We start from the raw sequence: 22,225 nt of genomic DNA, 5'->3' as shown, positions 1-22,225 counted from the left end.
AGAAACTAGAATATGCTTAGAATTAGTAGCTTTGGATAGAAAACACTCCAAAGTTTCTAAAACTGTTTGAATGGTGTCTGTGAGTATAACAGAACTCAAATGGCGGGCCAAAACCTGAGAAGATTCTGTACAGGAAGTACCCTGTCTGACCATTTCTTGGCCTTCTTTGTCATCTCTATCCAAAACAGAGTATCTCTGCTGTAACGTGACACTTTCTAAGGCTCCCATAGGCTCTCGGAAGGCGCCGGAACGTTGAATGATGACTCTGCAGTCTCTGGCTGGAAAACAGTAGCGCATTTGGATAGTGGTCGATCTGAGAACAATGAGACAGGCGCGCGCGTGCACGAGACGACTCCATGTTTACATTTTCAGTCTTTGAACGAAAAAGACGTCTCCCGGTCGGAATATTATCGCTATTTTACGAGAAAAATCGCATAAAAATTGATTTTAAACAGCGTTTGACATGCTTCGAAGCACGGTAATGGAATATTTTGAATTTTTTTTGTCACGATACACGCCGGGCGCGTGTATCGTACCCTTCGGATAGTGTCTTGAACGCAGGAACAAAACGCCGCTATTTGGATATAACTATGGATTATTTGGAACCAAAACAACATTGGGTGATGAAGTAGAAGTCCTGGGAGTGCATTCTGACGAAGAACAGCAAAGGTAATCCAATTTTTCTTATAGTAAATCTGAGTTTGGTGAGTGCCAAACTTGGTGGGTGTCAAAATAGCTAGCCTGTGATGGCCGGGCTATCTACTCAGAATATTGCAAAATGTGATTTCACCGAAAAGCTATTTTAAAATCGGACACCGCGATTGCATAAAGGAGTTCTGTATCTATAATTCTTAAAATAATTGTTATGTTTTTTGTGAACGTTTATCGTGAGTAATTTAGTAAATTCACCGGAAGTGTTCGGTGGGAATGCTAGTTCTGAACGTCACATGCTAATGTAAAAAGCTGGTTTTTGATATAAATATGAACTTTATTGAACAAAACATGCATGTATTGAATAACATAATGTCCTAGGAGTGTCATCTGATGAAGATCATCAAAAGTTAGTGCTGCATTTAGCTGTGGTTTTGGTTTATGTGACATTATATGCTAGCTTGAAAAATGGGTGTCTGATTATTTCTGGATGGGTACTCTGCTGACATAATCTAATGTTTTGCTTTCGTTGTAAAGCCTTTTTGAAATCAGACAGTGTGGTTAGATAAAGGAGAGTCTTGTCTTTAAAATGCTGTGAAATAGTCATATGTTTGAAAAATTGAAGTTTTTGTATTTTTGAGGAATTTGTAATTCGCGCCACGCCTATCATTGGATATTGGAGCAGGTGTTCCGCTAGCGGAACGTCTAGATGTAAGAGGTTAAAGAAGAAGTTACAGGTCTGTGAGAGCCAGAAATCTTGCTTGTTTGTAGGTGACCAAATACTTATTTTCCATCATAATTTTCAAATAAATTCATAAAAAATCCTACAATGTGATTTTCTGGATTTTTTTCTCATTTTGTCTGTCATAGTTGACATGTACCTATGATGAAAATTACAGGGCTCTCTCATCTTTTTAAGTGGGAGAACTTGCACAATTGGTGGCTGACTAAATACTTTTTTGCCCCACTGTACATACATATATATATATACACATACACACACATATACAGTGGGGAGAACAAGTATTTGATACACTCCCGATTTTGCAGGTTTTCCTACTTAAAGCATGTAGAGGTCTGTCATTTTTGTATCATAGGTACACTTCAACTGTGAGAGACGGAATCTAAAACAAAAATCCAGAAAATCACATTGTATGATTTTTAAGTAATTAATTTGCATTTTATTGCATGACATAAGTATTTGATCACCTACCAACCAGTAAGAATTCCAGCTCTCACAGACCTGTTAGTTTTTCTTTAAGAAGCCCTCCTGTTCTCCACTCATTACCTGTATTAACTGCACCTGTTTGAACTCGTTACCTGTATAAAAGACCCCTGTCCACACACTCAATCAAACAGACTCCAACCTCTACACAATGGCCAAGACCAGAGAGCTGTGTAAGGACATCAGGGATAAAATTGTAGACCTGCACAAGGCTGGGATGGGCTACAGGACAATAGGCAAGCAGCTTGGTGAGAAGGCAACAACTGTTGGTGCAATTATTAGAAAATGGAAGAAGTTCAAGATGACGGTCAATCAACCTCGGTCTGGGGCTCCATGCAAGATCTTACCTCGTGGGGCATCAATGATCATGAGGAAGGTGAGGGATCAGCCCAGAACTACATGGCAGGACCTGGTCAATGACCTGAAGAGAACTGGGACCACAGTCCCAAAGAAAACCATTAGTAACACACTACGCCATCATGGATTAAAATCCTGCAGCGCACGCAAGGTCCCCCTGCTCAAGCCAGCGCATGTCCAGGCCCGTCTGAAGTTTGCCAATGACCATCTGGATGATCCAGAGGAGGAATGGGAGAAGGTCATGTGGTCTGATGAGACAAAAATAGAGCTTTTTGATCTAAACTCCACTCGCCGTGTTTGGAGGAAGAAGAAGGATGAGTACAACCCAAAGAACACCATCCCAACCGTGAAGCATGGAGGTGGAAACCTCATTCTTTGGGGATGCTTTTCTGCAAAGGGGACAGGACGACTGCACCGTATTGAGGGGAGGATGGATGGGGCCATGTATCGCGAGATCTTGGCCAACAACCTCCTTCCCTCAGTAAGAGCATTGAAGATGGGTCGTGGCTGGGTCTTCCAGCATGACAACGACCCGAAACCCACAGCCAGGGCAACTAAGGAGTAAGAAGCATCTCAAGGTCCTGGAGTGGCCTAGCCAGTCTCCAGACCTGAACCCAATAGAAAATCTTTGGAGGGAGCTGAAAGTCCGTATTGCCCAGCGACAGCCCCGAAACCTGAAGGATCTGGAGAAGGTCTGTATGGAGGAGTGGGCCAAAATCCCTGCTGCAGTGTGTGCAAACCTGGTCAAGAACTACAGGAAACTATGATCTCTGTAATTGCAAACAAAGGTTTCTGTACCGAATATTAAGTTCTGCTTTTCTGATGTATCAAATACTTATGTCATGCAATAAAATGCAAATGAATTACTTAAAAATCATACAATGTGATTTTCTGGATTTTTGTTTTAGATTCCGTCTCTCACAGTTGAAGTGTACCTATGATAAAAATTACAGACCTCTACATGCTTTGTAAGTAGGAAAACCTGCAAAACCGGCAGTGTATCAAATACTTGTTCTCCCCACTGTATATATATATACACACACACATATATATGTAATAATGGCAATTACAACAATACTGAATGAACACTTAACTTAATATAATACATAAATAAAATACATTTAGTCTCAAATAAATAATGACACATGTTCAACTTGGTTTAAATAATGAAAAAACACAGTGTTGGAGAAGAAAGTAAAAGTGCAATATGTGCCATGTAAAAAAGCTAACGTTTAAGTTCCTTGCTCAGAACACATGAAAGCTGGTGGTTCAATATTTCCAGTTCATCAATATTCCCAGTTAAGAAGTTTTAGGTTGTAGTTATTATAGGAATTATTGGACTATTTCTCTCTATACTATTTGTATTTCATATACGTTTGACTATTAGATGTTCTTATAGGCACTATAGTATTGCCAGCCAAATCTCGGGAGTTGATAGGCTTGAAGTCATAAACAGCGCTGTGCCTCAAGCATTGCTAAGAGCTGCTGGCAAACGCAGGAAAGTGCTGTTTGAATGAATGCTTACGAGCATGCTGCCTACCACTGCTCAATCAAATCATAGACTTAATTATAATATAATTAATATACAAAAATACGAGCCTTTGGTCATTAATATGGGCAAATCCGGAAACTTTCATTTCGAAAAAAAAAAAAGTTTATTATTTCAGTGAAATACTGAACCGTTCCGTATTTTATCGAATGAGTGGCAACCCTAAGTCTAAATATTGCTGTTACATTGCACAACATTCAATGTTATGTCATAATTATGTAAAATTCTGGCAAATTAATTGTCTTTGTTAGGAAGAAATGGTCTTCACACAGTTGGCAACGATCCAGGCGGCCCAAACTGCTGCATATACCTTGACTTTGCTTGCACTGAACGCAAGAGAAGTGACACAATTTCCCTAGATAATATTGCCTACTAACGTTAATTTCTTTTAACTAAATATGCAGGTTTAAAAAAATATACTTGTGTATTAATTTTAAGAAAGGCATTGATGTTTATGGTTAGGTACATTGGTGCAACGATTGTGCTTTTTTCGTGAATGTGCTTTTGTTAAATCATCACCCGTTTGGCGAAGTTGAAGTAGGCTGTGATTCGATGAGAAATTAACAGGCACCGCATTGATTATATGCAATGCAGGACAAGCTAGATAAACTAGTAATATCATCAACCACGTGTAGTTAACTAGTGATTATGTTAAGATTGATTGTTTTTTATAAGATAAATGTAATGCTAACTAGCAACTTACATTGGCTCCTTGCAGCCACAAGGTCCTTTTGATGCTGCACTCGCGTAACTGGTGGTCAGCCTGCCACACAGTCTCCTCGTGGATTGCAATGTAATCGGCGTCCAAAAATGCCATTTACCGATTGTTATGAAAACTTGAAATCGGCCCTAATTAAATCGGACATGCCGATTAATCGGGCGACCTCTAACTGGTGGTACAATTATACGCATGAATGACCTTGTTCAGATAATCACCCCAGTTGGCCTTTTTCTCTTCATCTAGTGTGCGCAACATTGACAATAGTGTACGGCACACCATTGTATTCACTACTGCAATGTCAACTTCTCGAGATGGGCGTTTTGATGTTTTCACGACCTGACTTTGTAGGTCCAGGCCACAGATCACTCTCACGCCCGGTTCAAATAACGCAATTTCATCATTGAAGGAGGCTTATCTTGAGATACAGGGATGAATCCATTTTGTTTGTCCACCTGGAATGACAATGTCACGTCTGCCTGCTGTAACCAAGCATACCTCCGTGTACTCTGAGAGTCTTTGCCTTTCCCTGTCCTAGCTTAAGCACATTTCTTAGCATCTTCATTGTATACATCAGCTCTGAGGGGTCATTGTTACTTTTTGTTTGAAACTATTTATTTAATTACATTAAACCCAATGATTGGTTTCTCCAGTCTTTAATTTGTAACTAATATCGGAACCCTCAATTGTTTTCCTGCAATGACATCAGCTTTAGGATCAAGCAAACTAAAACAAATGTCCATCCAACACAGAAAGGGAATTTCAGTGCCATTGGCTGCCCTCAGATCCAGTTTCTCTGTATTGCCCATAATTTCTGCCAGTGGGCAAATTTTTGTGCGCTTCTCCATTCCTCACTTATGATGGATACCTGAGCCCCTGTGTCCCATAGTGCTAAAGTCTTTACACCCTACATATAACACCACACTTTACATTTTTTACCAATGTGCTATGCTATATTACAATGTCCTGTGGTAGCTGGGGTAGTTGGCCCCCACTCTCTGTGTCATGGGACAAGGGGAGTTGTGGTCAGTCTTGCGAGCAGTCTTACATGTGGGTTGGTGCTGTTTCCAATGATCCTGTTGGCACACTTTGGAACAAAAGGCAGCTTGATGACACAATGAACACAACTTAAACTCTGAGGTTCCCTCTCCCTTTGCATTGCAGCACTGGATGGAACGAGATGTATCTGGGGTCACTCCTCGTTCCATGGTTGTGACCTCCAGGCGTTTCCCGATGGCTGTGCGTTGCCTCTGCCAAATGGCTATCACTGCCACATTTGTAGCAATGCTGGCAAGTCTGTTGACCACTCTCATCACTTTTGCATTTTCTTTTTTCTCTGTTGGTTGGACTTGTTTTTTTTGTGTTAAAGCGATTCCTAACTGAACTGTCACCCTGGCCCTGCACTGACTGTACTAATGATGCTAGCTGACAGGTCAGTTCTTTGATTGCTTCATTGCTCGCATCAATTTGACTCAGGATGGGATTGTATTTCTCTTGTTTTCAGACTGTGGTCTGTGGGGACTCTGCCCGTGCACCTTCCTCTCCGCTATCCCCGTTATCCTCACTCTGTACAGCATTCACTCATGTGGGTGTGAACTTACGTGAAATCCTGTCCGTTTGCATGCATTCACTTTCATTGCCCTGGGCAATTAGCATTTTCTCAAGCAACAGTTCATCACTGGTGTTAATATTCTGGAGATGTACTCTCATTTCTGCCCTGACATTATCATTTGTTAATCCAATAACCATGGCCTGCAGGCATTGGCTCTTGACTAACTCTGTGCCATATTTCAGTCCTGATTGGGCACGAGCTGAGGCGGATAACACATTCTGTCTCAGGTCAAAGACTCGGACTAGGCAGTCCAAGGCTTAGTCTTAGCCTTAGTCAACTTGTGATACAGTTCAGTAGCATCCTTCTCTGCATAATGTGTCCTCAAGATTGGCCTTAGTGTGTAGCGTGTCATGTATGTTTTTCCCTCCAGATAACTCTTCATCCTAAACCCTGGGCTCACAGCTCTGATTACTGCTTCTATGATTTCTAATTCATGGTACCTTTTTCTCCTTCCATTTTCAATCTGATGTTCTAGACTGCTGAAGCGGAGCTTACCTTTCTGATTCTGATCTATCTCTCCATGAATTTTAAAGTCTTTATAACTGGACATACTCACTCCACTCTGTGGCATATGCCTTTCTGGAGCTGAGCCTACTTCTCTGCTGGGCTGAGGAGCCCCTCCCTCTTTTCATCCTGCCGCAGTCTCTCCCCTGGATTCGCTGTCCACTTACATTGTTGGCGCCGACTAGCTGGGACTTGTAGGCAGACTTTTTGCATTATCCTCCCGAGTCCGATATTCCTTGGATTTCGTATTTCAGTTGAAGCAGCCATGACATTCAATCATCCTCTGATTACATTAAATCCTCCATCAATTTTCATTTACTTCAGTCATCTACACCTCCTATTCCACAACGTACACACAGATGCCGTAACTTGTCTTCAGTTAAAGTCCATAAACTCAGCTCGATTTTATCCAACGTTTCCCTCTCGACGCATATTGTCCTACTCACGTGGCAACAACAATGCAGGCAATATAGCTACAATCCGTTAGGTGGTTAGCCCGCTAACGTTAGCTAGCTACTCTCCCAATGTCTCTCACTCGTTGTCCGTTCAAGGAATATGAGCCGGTGCTCACATGAAAATACATCTCAGCGGTGTCTCCAAATGTGTTACCCTTTCTTTGAGCTTATTATATAAACTACAACGCGAAAGGTACTGTTTACTAGACCTTTAATCATGTCAGCACATGTGACAGCAGTTTACAGCACTTTTTGTTCATTTTTCTTCCTCTTTTCAGTCCACTTAAACGATGTTTTTGTTTATTTCCCATGGGCTTCACCAGAGTACCCCATAGTGTCTGGAATACAACTGTACTCAGCCCCTCACACATAGAACATGTTTTCAACCGTCCTTTTCCATAGCAACTAATGACTTGGTGGAGTCTAGCAACATGACCAAAAGAACTGACAACAACCACATTTTTGTCCGTAATATATCATCCGGTGAAAGAATGAAATTGTATCTATTGACTTATCAAAATAACATTTTAATTAAAATGTGTAAATCATTATTTTATCACGTCGTACCGAACAATGCCATTTACCTGTGAGTGTATTCATGATACAGCACTGCCTTTGACCTTATTGCTTAATTATATGACAAATAAGTAAGGCATACTTTACCTGCTCAAATAGATATTAATAACATTGATATCATACAGTGACTGGTTTGTGGAAAGCATATTGTATCACGTGATGCAATAAATTGACTTTTTACCCTAAACAGTGTTCGTCTCTCGCTCTCTTTCTCTGAAAAATGTGGGACTGTTTGTAGCAGAGCCGCCGGGAAAACGTGTGGCGAGACAGCACTTGCCACAGTACTTTACAATCTGCAAAATGAAAGCTACAAAAGTGCACTTTAGCGTTCATCTTGGCTAGCCTACTGTAGTCAGCTCAATATCTATTTTGGAAAGCAATTGCCTTAAAGGGGCAACATCCTGTTTTGAGATGTAAAAAATTCTGAAAGAGTAATGACTTACATTGCTAAATTATATTAAAGATATTTTTGAACAGATAATAACCAAATAACCAAACTGCATGACACCAATGCATTAAAAAACTACACCAGGATATAGCCAGTGAGTAAACAAGCTACCGAATAGAAGCCAGAGTTAACTGACCAGGCCATGAGCTCAGGAAAAACTCCAGGCACCAGAAAAGACACATACGAATATTGCCACACCACTTTTGAACCTGTGTTCCCACCTCTGGTTTGTAGATGGGTCTCCCGGTCACGATCGGCTGCAACAGAGCCTGAACTCGAACCCAATACAGGCAATATCTCTGATTATCCTGACCTGAGCTGCTCCTGTGGTAGGTGCATGACTGCACTGCAGTGGTGCTCAGCCCCCAGACAGGTCAGTAGTCACACATTAACTTCCATTGACTCGTTTCTGAGATTGCACTGGGAGTTCCGTCAGGCGGAGTGAACGGGATCTTTCTCCCTTTTTTACGTGATGGGGAGAGGATCTGAGCTTAGCCACTGCAGAGCTGAATCATCTAGTTAACCTAGCTGGGTCTACTGAATTACCTGCAAATTGTATTCAGGTCTTTTAGATATGGAATGGAAATAATAAAACAGTGTCCATTTTAGGACATCCTCATGTCTTATACTCCCTGCTCTGTCATTTTCTCTGAAGACCTCAGTGTCTGGGTCAGCTACACTCCTTCCATTGGAGGCTGCTCATAACAGAGGATGTAACTGAAGTGGAGAGAGGCTGGAGCAGATAAACACATTTTTTTTAAAGTTGGCGCATCGGCCTTCTCTCCTATTCCAATTATGCCTATTCTGTGGAATTTATTTAGCCTACCCCACCATTTAAAAAAAAAATGTTACCTTTATTTAACTAGGCAAGTCAGTTAAGAACAAATTCTTATTTTCAATGACGGCCTAGGAACAGTGGGTTAACTGCCTTGTTCAGGGGCACACCGACAAATCTTTACCTTGTCAGCTCGGGGATTCGATCTTGCAACCTTTCGGTTACTAGTCCAACGCTCTAACCACTAGGGTACCTGCCGCTCCATTAACGCACAGATATATTGATATGAGTCGATGAAGAAATAGGTCAATGTAACAGTGTTGCTTCAATCACCCTCTCCTCGCCCTAACCTCAAAACAGGAATCCTCTGAACACAGACAACATTCACCCTCGAAGCATCGTTACTTATCGCTCCATGCAGAGCAAGGGAAACAACTACTTAAAGGTCTCAGAGCGAGTGACGTCAGTGATTGAAATGCCACTAGCACACACTGCTAATTAGCCAGCCATTTCACACTGGTTACATTTGCAACAGTGCTAAAGTTTTGTATCAACTGTAAAATGTGAGCACAACAGAGCCAGTTACTAGTATCTGGTCATCAATAGATTAGAAAAAAGTATTCGTTTTTATACACAGTGGCCACATAGCCTATTATCAGATATAGGTCCTTGTTTAATAGCCTACGGCAGTTTTTTTTCTTCCTGTGAGCGCCAAGCAATTTTTTGTGGAGCGGGCGAAAAGATGAGTGGCAGAGCAGTGTGCAAATACTGCTCAGTGAGCAATGAGTGGGATTTCCAACAGCTCAACTCTGCTCACATACTCCGGCTCATAATAATGTCCGGAACAGCTTGAATGGAATGTCAAACACATGATACCATTCCACTCAAGCCAATACCACTAGCCTGTTCTCCCCAACCAACCTCCTGTGGTACTGTTACATTCCTAGAAATGAGAAGAGGGGAAAGTAAGGGATGTCCTTCACGTCCTGCACAGAAAGAGGAGTGAAGCCGGGTCAACAACCTCACCTGTTTAATCAGCTGCAGATATCCCTCTTTCAACTCAGACCTTTGCTCTCACAGGTGTTCCAGAACAAGGGGCAAGGAGGGTTGAAAGGTCAACAAAGTATCAACAATGGGTGTAGAATTATGGATGTAAAGGAAGTTAGATAGTACATCTATGTATCTCAGCAGTATCTCTATGGTGGCCCCACCTCTGGGTAGTCTACAGTCGTGGCCAAAAGTTGAGAATGACACAAATATTAATTTTCAAAGTTTGCTGCTTCAGTGTCTTTAGATATTTTTGTCAGATGTTACTATGCAATACTGAAGTATAATTACAAGCATTTCATAATTGTCAAAGGCTTTTATTGACAATTACATGAAGTTGATGCAAAGAGTCAATATTTGCAGTGTTGACCCTTCTTTTTCAAGATCTCTGCAATCCGCCCTGGCATGCTGTCAATTAACTTCTGGGCCACATCCTGACTGATGGCAGCCCATTCTTGCATAATCAATGCTTGGAGTTTGTCAGAATTTGTGGGTTTTTGTTTGTCCACCCGCCTCTTGAGGATTGACCACAAGTTCTCAATGGGATTAAGGTCTGGGGAGTTTCCTGACCATGGACCCAAAATATCGATGTTCTGTTCCCCGAGCCACTTAGTTATCACATTGGCTTATGGCAAGGTGCTCCATCATGCTGGAAAAGGCATTGTTCGTTACCAAACTGTTCCTGGATGATTGGGAGAAGTTGCTCTCGGAGGATGTGTTGGTACCATTCTTTATTTATAACTGTATTCTTAGGCACAATTGTGAGTGAGCCCACTCCCTTGGCTGAGAAGCAACCCCACACATGAATGGTCTCAGGATGCTTTACTGTTGGCATGACACAGGACTGATGGTAGCGCTCACCTTGTCTTCAATGGACAAGCTTTATTCCAGATGCCCCAAACAATCGGAAAGGGGATTCATCAGAGAAAATGACTTTACCCCAGTCCTCAGCAGTCCAATCCCTGTACCTTTTGCAGAATATCAGTCTGTCCCTGATGTTTTTCCTGGAGAGAAGTGGCTTCTTTGCTGCCCTTCTTGACACCAGGCAATCCTCCAAAAGTCTTCCCCTCACTGTGAGTGCAGATGCACTCACACCTGCCTGCTGCCATTCCTGAACAAGCTCTGTACTGGTGGTGCCCTGATCCCGCAGCTGAATCAACTTTAGGAGACGGCCCTGGCGCTCGCAGGACTTTCTTGGGCGCCCTGAAGCCTTCTTCACAACAATTTAACCGCTCTCCTTGAAGTTCTTGATGATCCGATAAATGGTTGATTTAGGTGCAATCTTACTGGCAGCAATATCCTTGCCTGTGAAGCCCTTTTTGTGCAAAGCAATGATGACGACACGTGTTTCCTTGCAGGTAACCATGGCTGACAGAGGAAGAACAATGATTCCAAGCACCACCCTCCTTTTAAAGCTTCCAGTCTGTTATTCGAACTCAATCAGCAAGACAGAGTGATCTCCAGCCTTGTCCTCATCAACACTCACACCTGTGTTAACGAGAGAATCACTGACATGATGTCAGCTGGTCCTTTTGTGGCAGGGCTGAAATGCAGTGGAAATATTTTGGGGGGATTCAGTTCATTTGCATGGCAAAGAGGGACTTTGCAATTAATTGAAATTCATCTGATCACTCTTCATAACATTCTGGAGTATATGCAAATTGCCATCATACAAACAGAGGAAGCAGACTTTGTGAAAATGTATATTTGTGTCATTCTCAAAACTTTTGGCCACGACTGTACATAACTGAAATGGGGACTTTGACTTCCCAGAATGATTAATGGTATACTGTGAGATTCTGGTAATGAAGTAATTTTTCAACTTACCCAGAGTCAGATGAGCTTGTGGATAACATTTTTATGTCTGCGTGCAGTATGAAGGAAGTTAATAGGTAGTTTCGTGAAGCAATGCTAACTAGCATTAGCACAATTACTGGAAGTCTACAAGCACAGTATAAATGGTATCTACGAGTTCATCTGACTCTGGGTAAGTAAAAAAATGCAGCGTAATTGCCAGAATCTTGCAGTATCCCTTTAACCTGACCTGACATTTGAATTAGATTTGGATGAAATTCAATGTACTGGGTTCTAGGAATCACCATTCAAATACTCCAAAATGTATTCAAGACAGTTGTATGCAACAAGAGCCCATGTTAAACTTCTCACTCAGACCAGAACTCCACAGCTTGATAGCTCTCCCACTGTTAGGATTCTTAGCTCACAGCGACGTTGATGAAACCCTGTGACAGACATATCCAGTCTGTGGGTAAAGGTTTAAAACAGATTAGTAATATTGGACATGGCCCCAATCAGAATCTACTTGTTACCTCTCCCTCATATCTGACTAGACAAGATAGATATTAGTTATAGTTGGGCTAGTAAGAGTGATAACACCAAATGGCACCACCCATTGCTTACACTGACCCAGATCGTTCAGTACATTGGGGCGGGGGTATCAAGAAATGCTCATCATCACTAACACTATAGTTCTGAGGTTGTGGTCACAATTTAGACAGATTGCAGATAAGACAAATACATGGTAGAAATGGAATAGAGCAAACAAGCCAAGTTTCCCTTTGTTTTTATGATTATATTTCAGCATCTTTTCTTGGAAATGGGGTAGAAAAAAAAATATTAAAAAAAATGATATATCGACTACGACTAAATGTCAATCACTACACCACTCCTGTAGTGCAGGCTGACAGTTGAGGACCCCCCCCGCCAAAAAAAAGAATTCCTTGAACGACCCTACACCCCTCTCCATCGATTCCTGTAGTCAAAGTCCCCTCCTCACCCAATCAACACGTAAAAGAGCAAATTTGGGACCAATCAGAGTTCAAGTTGCTCCTTTACCTGGCTGTAGGTGTTCATGAATCAAAAAATAAGTATTAACTTCAAAAAAATATCTGACATTTGACATCCTTTAGGGATAATAGTCTGTAACGTTTTCCTGAGCCAACTCTGATGCCAGCTCTGATCATTATTTGGGGGCCTCAGCTTATTTCTAACAGTATCATTAAGGTGTTCTACTCCGATTGGTTTATTACCTCAGAATAAAACTAAAATCAGAATAGAATCCATTCGGTAATTGACGATGAACAACAATGCCTACTAAAAAGAGTACACAGGCCAGTCACTTCCTCCCAGTGGAATGATGGGTAATGAAGTTCATCCACAGTTCAGTGTCCCCAAATAGGAGCATGGTCTAATTCCAAAATAAAAAAAGCCCAGGAGTAGCGGCCTGTAACGTCCTCCCGGGTAACTGGTGAAATGGGCGTGGTCTGAAGATAGAAAATGCATGGCTTAGTTCCGTTCCTGCACAAATACAGTCTCCTGTGGACAAAGACCCGCCTCCTGCAGTGTGACGTCATAGTCCAAGTGGGCCAGCTTCCGTCGGGGGAAGTTGGTGACGAGCTCGAAGCGTTCGTTGGGGTAGCCCTTCGACTGGACATGTCTAACCAGAGCCTGGAGGAGGGGTGGAGGACACAGTTGAAGGTAGGTAACTCTTTACTAAATAATGCTTTATAACTGCTTTATAAAAAGAGTTATATGCATGTATGAGCCTTTATAATGTCTTATGTCTTAATGTACACTACATGACCAAAAGTATGTGGACACCTGCTCGTTGAACATCTCATTCCAAAATCATGGCCATTAATATGGAGTTGGTCCCCCCTTTGCTGCTATAACAGCCTCCACTCTTCTGGGAAGGCTTTCCACTAAATGTTAGAACCTTGCGCTAGGACTTGCTTCCATTCAGCCACAAGAGCATTAGTGAGGTCAGGCACTGATGTTGGGCTATTAGGCCTGGCTCACAGTTGGTGTTCCAATTCATCCCAAAGGTGTTCGATGGGGTTGAGGACAGGGCTCTGTGCAGGCCAGTCAAGTTCTTCCACACCGATCTCGACAAACCATTTCTGTATGGACCTCACTTTGTGCATGGGGGCATTGTCATGCTGAAACAGGAAAGGGCCTTCCCCAAACTGTTGCCAGACAGTTGGAAGCACAGAATGGTCTAGAATGTCATTGTATGCTGTAGTGTTAAGATTTCCCTTCACTGGAACTAAGAGGCCTAGCCCGAACCATGAAAAACAGCCCCAGAACATTATTTTGTCCGTCCGACAGCCAGATGGTGAAGCGTGATTCATCACTCCAGAGAACATGTTTCCACTGCTCCAGAGTCCAATGGCTGTGAGCTTTACACCACTCCAGCAGACGCTTGGCATTGCGCATGGTGATTTTAGGCTTGTGTGCGGCTGCTCGCCCATGGACACCCATTTCATTAAGCTCCCGACGAACAGTTCTTGTGCTGACTTTGCTTCTGGAGGCAGTTTGGAACTCAGTAGTGAGTGTTGCAACCGAGGACAGCTCACAACCCGTTCTGTGAGCTTGTGTGGCCTCCCATTTTGCAGCTGAGCCATTGTTGCCCCTAGACATTTCCACTTCACAATAACAGCACTTACAGTTGACCGGTCAGCTCTAGCAGGGCAGACATTTGATGAACTGACTTGTTGGAAAGGTGGTGTCCTATGATGATGCCACGTTGAAAGTCACTGAGCTGTTCAGTAAGGTCATTCTACTGCCAATGATTGGCAATGGAGATTGCATGGCTGTGTGCTCAATTTGATACACCTGTGAACAACTGGTGTGGCTGAAACAGCTGAATCCACAAATTTGAAGGGGTGTGTCCACCTACTTTTTTTTTTTATATAGTGTACCGGGGGTTGGGGTCAGCTGCATTTCCACTCAGTCAATTCAGGTGATGAATTGAACATCAATTCTTGAACTGAAAATTGACCAGGATTTTGATATTTTTTTTCTTCATTAATTGAATTTAACACAAGGCCTAGCACAAGAGTCCATTCTCACCATAAGCTTGGCCTTGGACGACAGGGCGATCTGCTCTCTCTGTCCGTCTGGATAGCGCAGCATCAGTCTGGCCTTGGGACCTGGACACACAATACAGAAACAATGCAGTCAGAGTCGGGACGGATGAAGACGTAAATCGTAGATACACACACACACACACACACAATCTAGACACTTGAACATGATGCACAGACACACACAGACAACATTTAAGTACCATTGTCATCAAGGCAGTCGAGGTCGGAGGTTTCCGTCTTAACAGATTTGGAGCTTTGGCCCGTTGAGGTGCGATGGTTCCCCTCAGAACGATGCTCTGAGTCTGGGTCGGCCTGGGAGCGGGCCGGCGCAGCCGCCAGAGGCTCCAGGTGGTTCTTTTTGCTCTCCTCTTTCCTGTGGCTGTTCTCTTTGTGGGGGGACTTCCTGTGACGGGCAGGTGGGCTGTCCGGCTGTGGCGGGGGCTGGGGGGCTACAGCTGCGGATGTGGGAGGGGCTGGTCCAGGAGGGGTGTCTCCGCCCGTGGAGCAGGAGCTGCCCTCCTGGGGTTCTGTTGTCTCGTTGTCCGAGCCGTCGACAGAGATGAGGCCCTCGCTGTCGGAGAAGGGCTCCGCGTCTGAGTCTCCATCCGTGTCTGCCTCTACAGAGTGGGGGGAGTCGGGGAGGTCGGGGGCGGAGGACGACTCATAGTGGGTCTCCTGGAGAGAGGCTTTGATGGCTGCCTCCAACTGGCTGTCCTCACTGGCGTCTATCAGACTTTCCTGGGATAAAACAGACCGAGAAGACAGACAGAGAGGAAGAGAACACATCAAACAGAGGTGTGAGATAGACAAAAGTGATGGAGCGAGAGAGTGAACAGAGTGAGAGACAAAAGTGATGGAGCGAGAGAGTGAACAGAGTGAGAGACAAAAGTGATGGAGAGAGAGAGAGAGAGACAAAAGTGATGGAGAGAGAGAGTGAACAGAGTGAGAGACAGAAGTGATGGAGAGAGAGAGAGAGTGAACAAAGTGAGAGACAAAAGTGATGGAGAGAGAGTGTGAACAGAGTGAGAGACAAAAGTGATAGAGAGAGAGAGTGAACAGAGTGAGAGACAAAAGTGATAGAGAGAGAGAGAGAGAGAGAGAGAGACAAAAGTGAGAGAGAGAGAGAGTGAACAGAGTGAGAGAATAAAGTGATAATGTGACTGGAATTAGCAATATGGACAGTATTTAATAAGAAAGCGAGGGAGAGAGAAAGCGAGAGAAAAATAGAGAGTGAGCAGAGACTCACGGAGCGGGCCCGTTTGGCCGGGGGCGGGTGGCTGGACGCTGGGCCGTCTAGCTGGCCATGTTCAGTCAAGAAGCCTGTCACCTGTTCCAGAAACGACGCAACGTCCAACTGGTTCCACTCCACCATCTTCTGACCTGCAGAACGGTCAAACACGAGCATCGTCAGTCATACCTTTTTAGTATTAGTAACGGTGTAAACACTCAGAGACTCAGAGCAGGCCTCACCTGTGCGGGGGTCCAAAATGGAGATATAGGGAAACTTATTGAGCTTGTAGAACTGGATATACCTCTGGCCCTCTTCACTGTCATGGTACACCTGTCAATACACACGTGCACACAAACACATAAAATGCACAGACACACAGCAGGCTAGCTCCCCTCAACACGCCTCTACGGCACACAGTGCATACGCGTGTGTGCGCGCGCGGACCTGTGTGTGGATGTGACAGCTTGTGTATGCAAGAGAGTTATGAAGGAGAAAAACAAAAAGTTACAGTAGATAGTTTTTCATCCAATCGGCAAATAGATTTTCATGCGAATATTCTAAAATCTGCATACAGAAAATGTGCATTTTCCCAGCAGTGGTGTTTCTACCAAACTGACATGTTGCAGATAAAAATCAGTGTGTGATGACGTAGTGCACACAAAACGTATTTTTTTGCTTAAATTTTTATGTACTAAGTTCAATGTGTTTCCATCGCATTTTCAACTCAATCGATAGTTTTGTCACAAAAATTGTTGCATTAAATAGCAAATGTGCCTACTCTGGTCTTAGCACGTATGCTTTAGCCAACAGCTGGCAGTACGCAGTGTGGGTAGGCAGTACGCAGTGTGGGTAGGCAGTACGCAGTGTGGGTGGGCAGTACGCAGTGTGGGTGGGCAGTACGCAGTGTGGGTGGGCAGTACGCAGTGTGGGTGGGCAGTACGCAGTGTGGGTAGGCAGTACGCAGTGTGGGTGGGCAGTACGCAGTGTGGGTGGGCAGTACGCAGTGTGGGTGGGCAGTACGCAGTGTGGGTGGGCAGTACGCAGTGTGGGTAGGCAGAAAGGCAGTGTGGGTAGGCAGTACGCAGTGTGGGTAGGCAGTACGCAGTGTGGGTGGGTAGTACGCAGTGTGGGTAGGCAGTACGCAGTGTGGGTGGGCAGTACGCAGTGTGGGTGGGCAGTACGCAGTGTGGGTGGGCAGTACGCAGTGTGGGTGGGCAGTACGCAGTGTGGATATGCAGTACGCAGTGTGGGTGGGCAGTACGCAGTGTGGGTGGGCAGTACGCAGTGTGGGTAGGCAGTACGCAGTGTGGGTAGGCAGTACGCAGTGTGGGTAGGCAGTACGCAGTGTGGGTGGGCAGTACGCAGTGTGGGTGGGCAGTACGCAGTGTGGGTGGGCAGTACGCAGTGTGGGTGGGCAGTACGCAGTGTGGATGTGCAGTACGCAGTGTGGGTAGGCAGAAAGGCATTGTGGGTAGGCAGTACGCAGTGTGGGTAGGCAGTATACAGTGCATTCGGGAAGACCGCTTGACTTTTTCCCCCATTTTGTTACATTTTATCAATTTAAGAAAAAAGCTGTATTGTATGTTTTTCCTCATCAATCTACACACAATACCCCATAATGACAAAGCGAAAACAGGTTTTTAGAATTTCTTGCAAATGTATTAAAATAAAAAACAGAAATACCTCTTTTTACATCAGTATTCAGACTCTTTGCATGAGACTCGAAATTGAGCTCAGCTGCATCCTGTTTCCATTGATCATCCATGAGATGTTTTTACAATTTGGAGTCCCCTTGTGGTAAATTCAATTGATTGGACATGATTTGGAAAGGCACACACCTGTCTATACAAGGTCCCACAGTTGACAGTGCATGTCAGAGCAAAAACCAAGTCATAAAATCAAAGGAATTGTCCGTAGAGCTCCGAGACAGGATTGTGTCGAGGCACAGATCTGGGGAAGGGTACGAAAACATTTCTGCATCACTGAAGGTCCCCAATAACACAGTGGCCTCCATCATTCTTAAATGGAAGAAGTTTGGAACCACCCAGACTCTTCCTAGAGCTGGCCGCCTGGCCAAACTGAGCAATTGGGGGAGAAGGGCCTTCATCAGGGAGGTGACCAAGAACCTGATGGTCACTCTGACTGCACTCCAGAGTTCCTCAGTGGAGATGGGAGAACCTTCCAGAAGGAACACCATCTCTGCAGCACTTCACCAATCAGGCCTTTATGGTAGAGTTGCTAGACGGAAGCCACTCCTCAGAAAAAAGGCACAACAGCCCGCTTAAGGACTCTCAGACCATGAGAAATAAGATTCTCTGGTCTGATGAAACTAAGATTAAAATCTTTGGCCTGAATGCCAAGCGTCACGTCTGGAGGAAACCTAGCACCATCCCTAGGGTGAATCATGGGATGTTTTTCAGCGGCAGAGACTAGTCAGGATCGAGGCAAAGATCAACGGAGCAAAGTACAGAGAGATCCTTGATGAAAACCTGCTACAGAGAGCTCAGGACTTCAGACTGGGCCGAAGGTTCACTTTCCAACAGGATAACGACCCTAAGCACACAGCCAAGACGACGCAGGAGTGGCTTTGGGACAAGTCTCTGAATGTCCTTGAGCTGTCCAGCCAGAGGCCGAACTTTAAACCTGATCAAAAATCTCTGGAAAGACCTAAAAATAGCTGTGCAGCGACAATCCCTATCCAACCTGACAGAGCTTGAGAGGATCTGAGAAAAGAGTGGAGAAACCCTCCAAATACAGGTGTGGCAATCATGTAGTGTCATACACAAGAAGACTCAAGGCTGTAATCGCTGCCAAAGGTGCTCCAACATAGGTATTCAGACCCTTTACTCAGTACTATGTAAATGTGATATTTCAGTTTTTATACATTTGCAAAAATAAATAAATAAAAATGTATATGTATATATATATATATATATATATATATATATATATATATATACACACACACACACACACACACACAGTTTTTGCTTTGTCATTATCGTGTATTGTGTGTAAATTGATGAGGGGAAAAAAACAATTGAATACATTTTAGAGTAAGGCTGTAACGTAACAAAATGTGGAAAAAGTCAAGGGGTCTGAATACTTTCCGAATGCACTGCGTACTGCCCATCCACACTGCGTACTGCCTACCCACACTGCGTACTATCTACCCACACTGCGTACTGCCTACCCACACTGCGTACTGCCTACCCACACTGCGTACTGCCTACCCACACTGCGTACTGCCTACCCACACTGCGTACTGCCTACCCACACTGCGTACTGCCTACCCACACTGCGTACTGCCTACCCACACTGCGTACTGCCAGCTGTTGGCTAAAGCATACGTGCTAAGACCAGAGTTGGCACATTTGCTATTTAATGCAACAATTTTGTGGACTTCACTCGCATAAAACTGTGGATGGAAACTTGGTTATTAACTTTTTCTGAATGGTAAGGTGACATTTCAAATCAATCCACGATTGTGCACCCCAATAAATATCAAATTTTATTAGTCACATGCGCCGAATACAACAGCTATAGACCTTACAGTGAAATGCTTACTTACGAGCCCCTAACCAACAATGCAGTTTCCAAAAAATATGAATAAGAAATAAAAGTAACAAGTAATTAAGAGCAGCAGTAAAATAACAATAGGAAGACTATATACAGGGGGGTACCGGTACAGAGTCAATGTGTGGGGGCACCGGTTAGTTGAGGTAGTATGTACATGTAGGTAGAGTTATTAAAGTGACTATGCATAGATGATAACAACAGAAAGTAGCAGCGGTGTAAAAGGGGGGGGGGGCAATGCAAATAGTCTGGGTGGCCATTTGTTTAGATATTCAGGAGTCTTATGGCTTCGGGGTAGAAGCTGTTTAGAAGCCTCTTAGACCTAGACTTGGCGCTCCGGTACCGCTTGCCGTGCAGTAGCAGAGAGGACAGTCTATGACTGGGGTGGCTGGAGTCTTTGACCATTTTTAAGGCCTTCCTCTGACACCGCCTGGTATAGAGGTCCTGGATGGCAAGAAGCATGGCCCCAGTGATGTACTGGGCCGTACGCAATACCCTCTGTAGTGCCTTGCGGTCGGAGGCCAAGCAGTTGCCATACCAGGCAGTGATGCAACCAGTCAGGATGCTCTCGATGGTGCAGCTGTAGAACCTTTTGAGGATCTGAGGACCCATGCCAAATCTTTTCAGTCTCCTGAGGAGGAATAGGTTTTGTCGTGCCCTCTTCATTACCGTCTTGGTGTGATTGGACCATGTTAGTTTGTTGGTGATGTGGACACCAAGGAACTTGAAGCTCTCAACCTCCTCCACTACAGACATGCTTTTAAGTTATGTATCCAGTAGGTCCCTCAGGTCCTCTGGCACTGGCCTTTTAACTATCCCAAAGCCTAGGACCAAGAGGCATGGAGAGGCAGCTTTTAGTTACTATGCCCCGTGCCTCTGGAATAGCCTGCCAGAGATCCTGAGGTGGGCCGAAACTGTGGACATATTTAAAAGGGATCTTAAAAACACATTTTTAGCTTTGCTTTGCTTTTCCTTAAGGTCCTTTTTTAGTCTTTCAGTTTCAAATTGTTATTCTTTTGTTTTCGTTTCCCTCTTATGTTTCTTGTGTAGTAAATATTTCAGTTTTTATTTACATTGTTTATTAGTTTTTTTCCTGTCAAGTACATTGTGTTGCATTCATGTCTGAAATGTGCTATATAAAGCTTGACTTGATTTGATGTGCGAGTGCACGTTCATCTGCGTCTGTGTGAACACTGCATACCTGCCAGAATATGAAGTGCTCCCTGATGATGGTCCGGACCGCGTCGTTGCTCCACACGTCTCTGTTGAGACACTGGCAGGCAAAGTCCTGCACATTCTGGATGTTGATCATCAGCCACTTGTTCTCCAGCTGACCACAGTCCTTCGCCTGGAGAGAGAAAGGAGCCGGATAGGTATGAGCAATTTGGTAATAGCTCCACCTTGCCCTCTGGCAAGCTCGGTGGAATTGTTGCCGTACTGCTTAGAAACCCATCCAATCCTTTCGGCTAAGGGCGGTTTGGATGAGGGTCGACTGACAGTCCTCCAGGTCTAGGGAGCTTGGGTGTCCAGGGGAGAGGGGGCTCCTCACCGTCTCAAAGCTGCCTTTGTGCATGAGCTCAACGGGGGGCCGGAACAGGTCCGCCAGGGTGCTGAGCTTCTTATCCACCGCACTGCCGTTCCTCAGCTCCTGCTCCTGGCGGACTGAGGGAGGGCAGAGAAGCCGTTAGCGTATACATTAAGCTCCAAATGTATCGGGATAGTGACACATTTCTTGTTGTTTTGGCTCTGTACTCCAGCCCTTTGGATTTGAAATCATACAATGACTTTTGGAGCTCACTGTAAAAGAAAACCTGACCATGACCACAACACAAGTACTGCTTTAAGTAGTGCTATGCCTGATGCCTGAGGGCTGGGTGGCACAATTCAGGAACATGGATTCAGCACACAAACCCCCATTCAATGCAAACACACCTACACAAAGACCGGTAGGCTACTTACTTGTTTCTGTTTGGAAGTCCCTAAAACCGTCAAATATGGACCGGGCAGGTCTTCGTCGCTTTGGTGCTGCGAGAGTTATGGATGCAGAGAGTGACAGACAGTTAGATGGGCTGAGACGGCTACAGGGGGAAACAGAGAGGGAGCGCCATTGAGATCCATTAGGATCAAGTTGTAGTCAGGTAAGCTAAATGATGGGGTGGCACTTCCGTACTGTACCTCCAAACATAGGCTCTGGCTCTACCAGTATGTCCTGCTTCTGAGGGATGGGCGCCCGCACTTGGTCACTACAAAAACAGACAATATTAAACTTCAACTCCAGGAGTGCAGACCTTTCTTTTTCTTATTAACATGCTTTTAATTAAAAACAGCAGGGACAGTATTGACGATCTCTCAAAGTATGGGTTTGTTTCAACACAGGCTCCATATCAGGACTCTGCAGTGATGGAGCAGGCCACTGACTCACTCTGCGGGGGGAGCTCTGCTGCTGGAGGCCCCTGCTGAGCTGGAGCTGGTGCTGGGCTCCTCTGCGATCCCCCCTCCATCCAGGAACATGGTCACTGCCATTTCTAGATTGTTGTTGCATGCTTCGAGCATATGCTTCCCCACACTCTCTGTGGCACCTGGGAGAGCATAGTAGCATGCATGGACACAGACAC

At 44.4% G+C, this 22,225-nt stretch overlaps 1 protein-coding gene across 2 annotated transcripts in view; it reads right to left on the bottom strand.

Moving 5' to 3' along the window:
- The window catches only part of LOC106599567 (UBX domain-containing protein 7), a 29,610-nt gene that overhangs the window by 6,296 nt on the left and 1,089 nt on the right, over window positions 1-22,225 (bottom strand). Inside the window, exons 2-11 of one of the 2 annotated variants that reach the window (XM_014190856.3) lie at window positions 22,033-22,189; window positions 21,786-21,853; window positions 21,570-21,635; window positions 21,160-21,272; window positions 20,812-20,958; window positions 16,274-16,364; window positions 16,050-16,183; window positions 15,004-15,541; window positions 14,787-14,866; window positions 12,483-13,382 (exon numbers count right to left, since the gene is read on the bottom strand). In XM_014190856.3, coding sequence (XP_014046331.1) covers window positions 13,221-13,382; window positions 14,787-14,866; window positions 15,004-15,541; window positions 16,050-16,183; window positions 16,274-16,364; window positions 20,812-20,958; window positions 21,160-21,272; window positions 21,570-21,635; window positions 21,786-21,853; window positions 22,033-22,189 — 1,556 coding nt within the window. In that variant the 3' untranslated portion in view covers window positions 12,483-13,220. Of the gene's footprint in view, window positions 1-12,482; window positions 13,383-14,786; window positions 14,867-15,003; window positions 15,542-16,049; window positions 16,184-16,273; window positions 16,365-20,811; window positions 20,959-21,159; window positions 21,273-21,569; window positions 21,636-21,785; window positions 21,854-22,032; window positions 22,190-22,225 lie in introns of those variants that run through there. The other variant, XM_014190858.3, reaches the window with a different exon arrangement.

The sequence above is a fragment of the Salmo salar genome, chromosome 03, assembly GCF_965601325.2.
Source record: "Salmo salar chromosome 03, fSalSal1, whole genome shotgun sequence".
In the NCBI taxonomy this organism is placed as follows: Eukaryota; Metazoa; Chordata; class Actinopteri; order Salmoniformes; family Salmonidae; genus Salmo; species Salmo salar.
The sequence above is the reverse complement of the archived record's forward strand: the minus strand, read 5'-3'. Positions and strand labels throughout refer to the sequence as shown.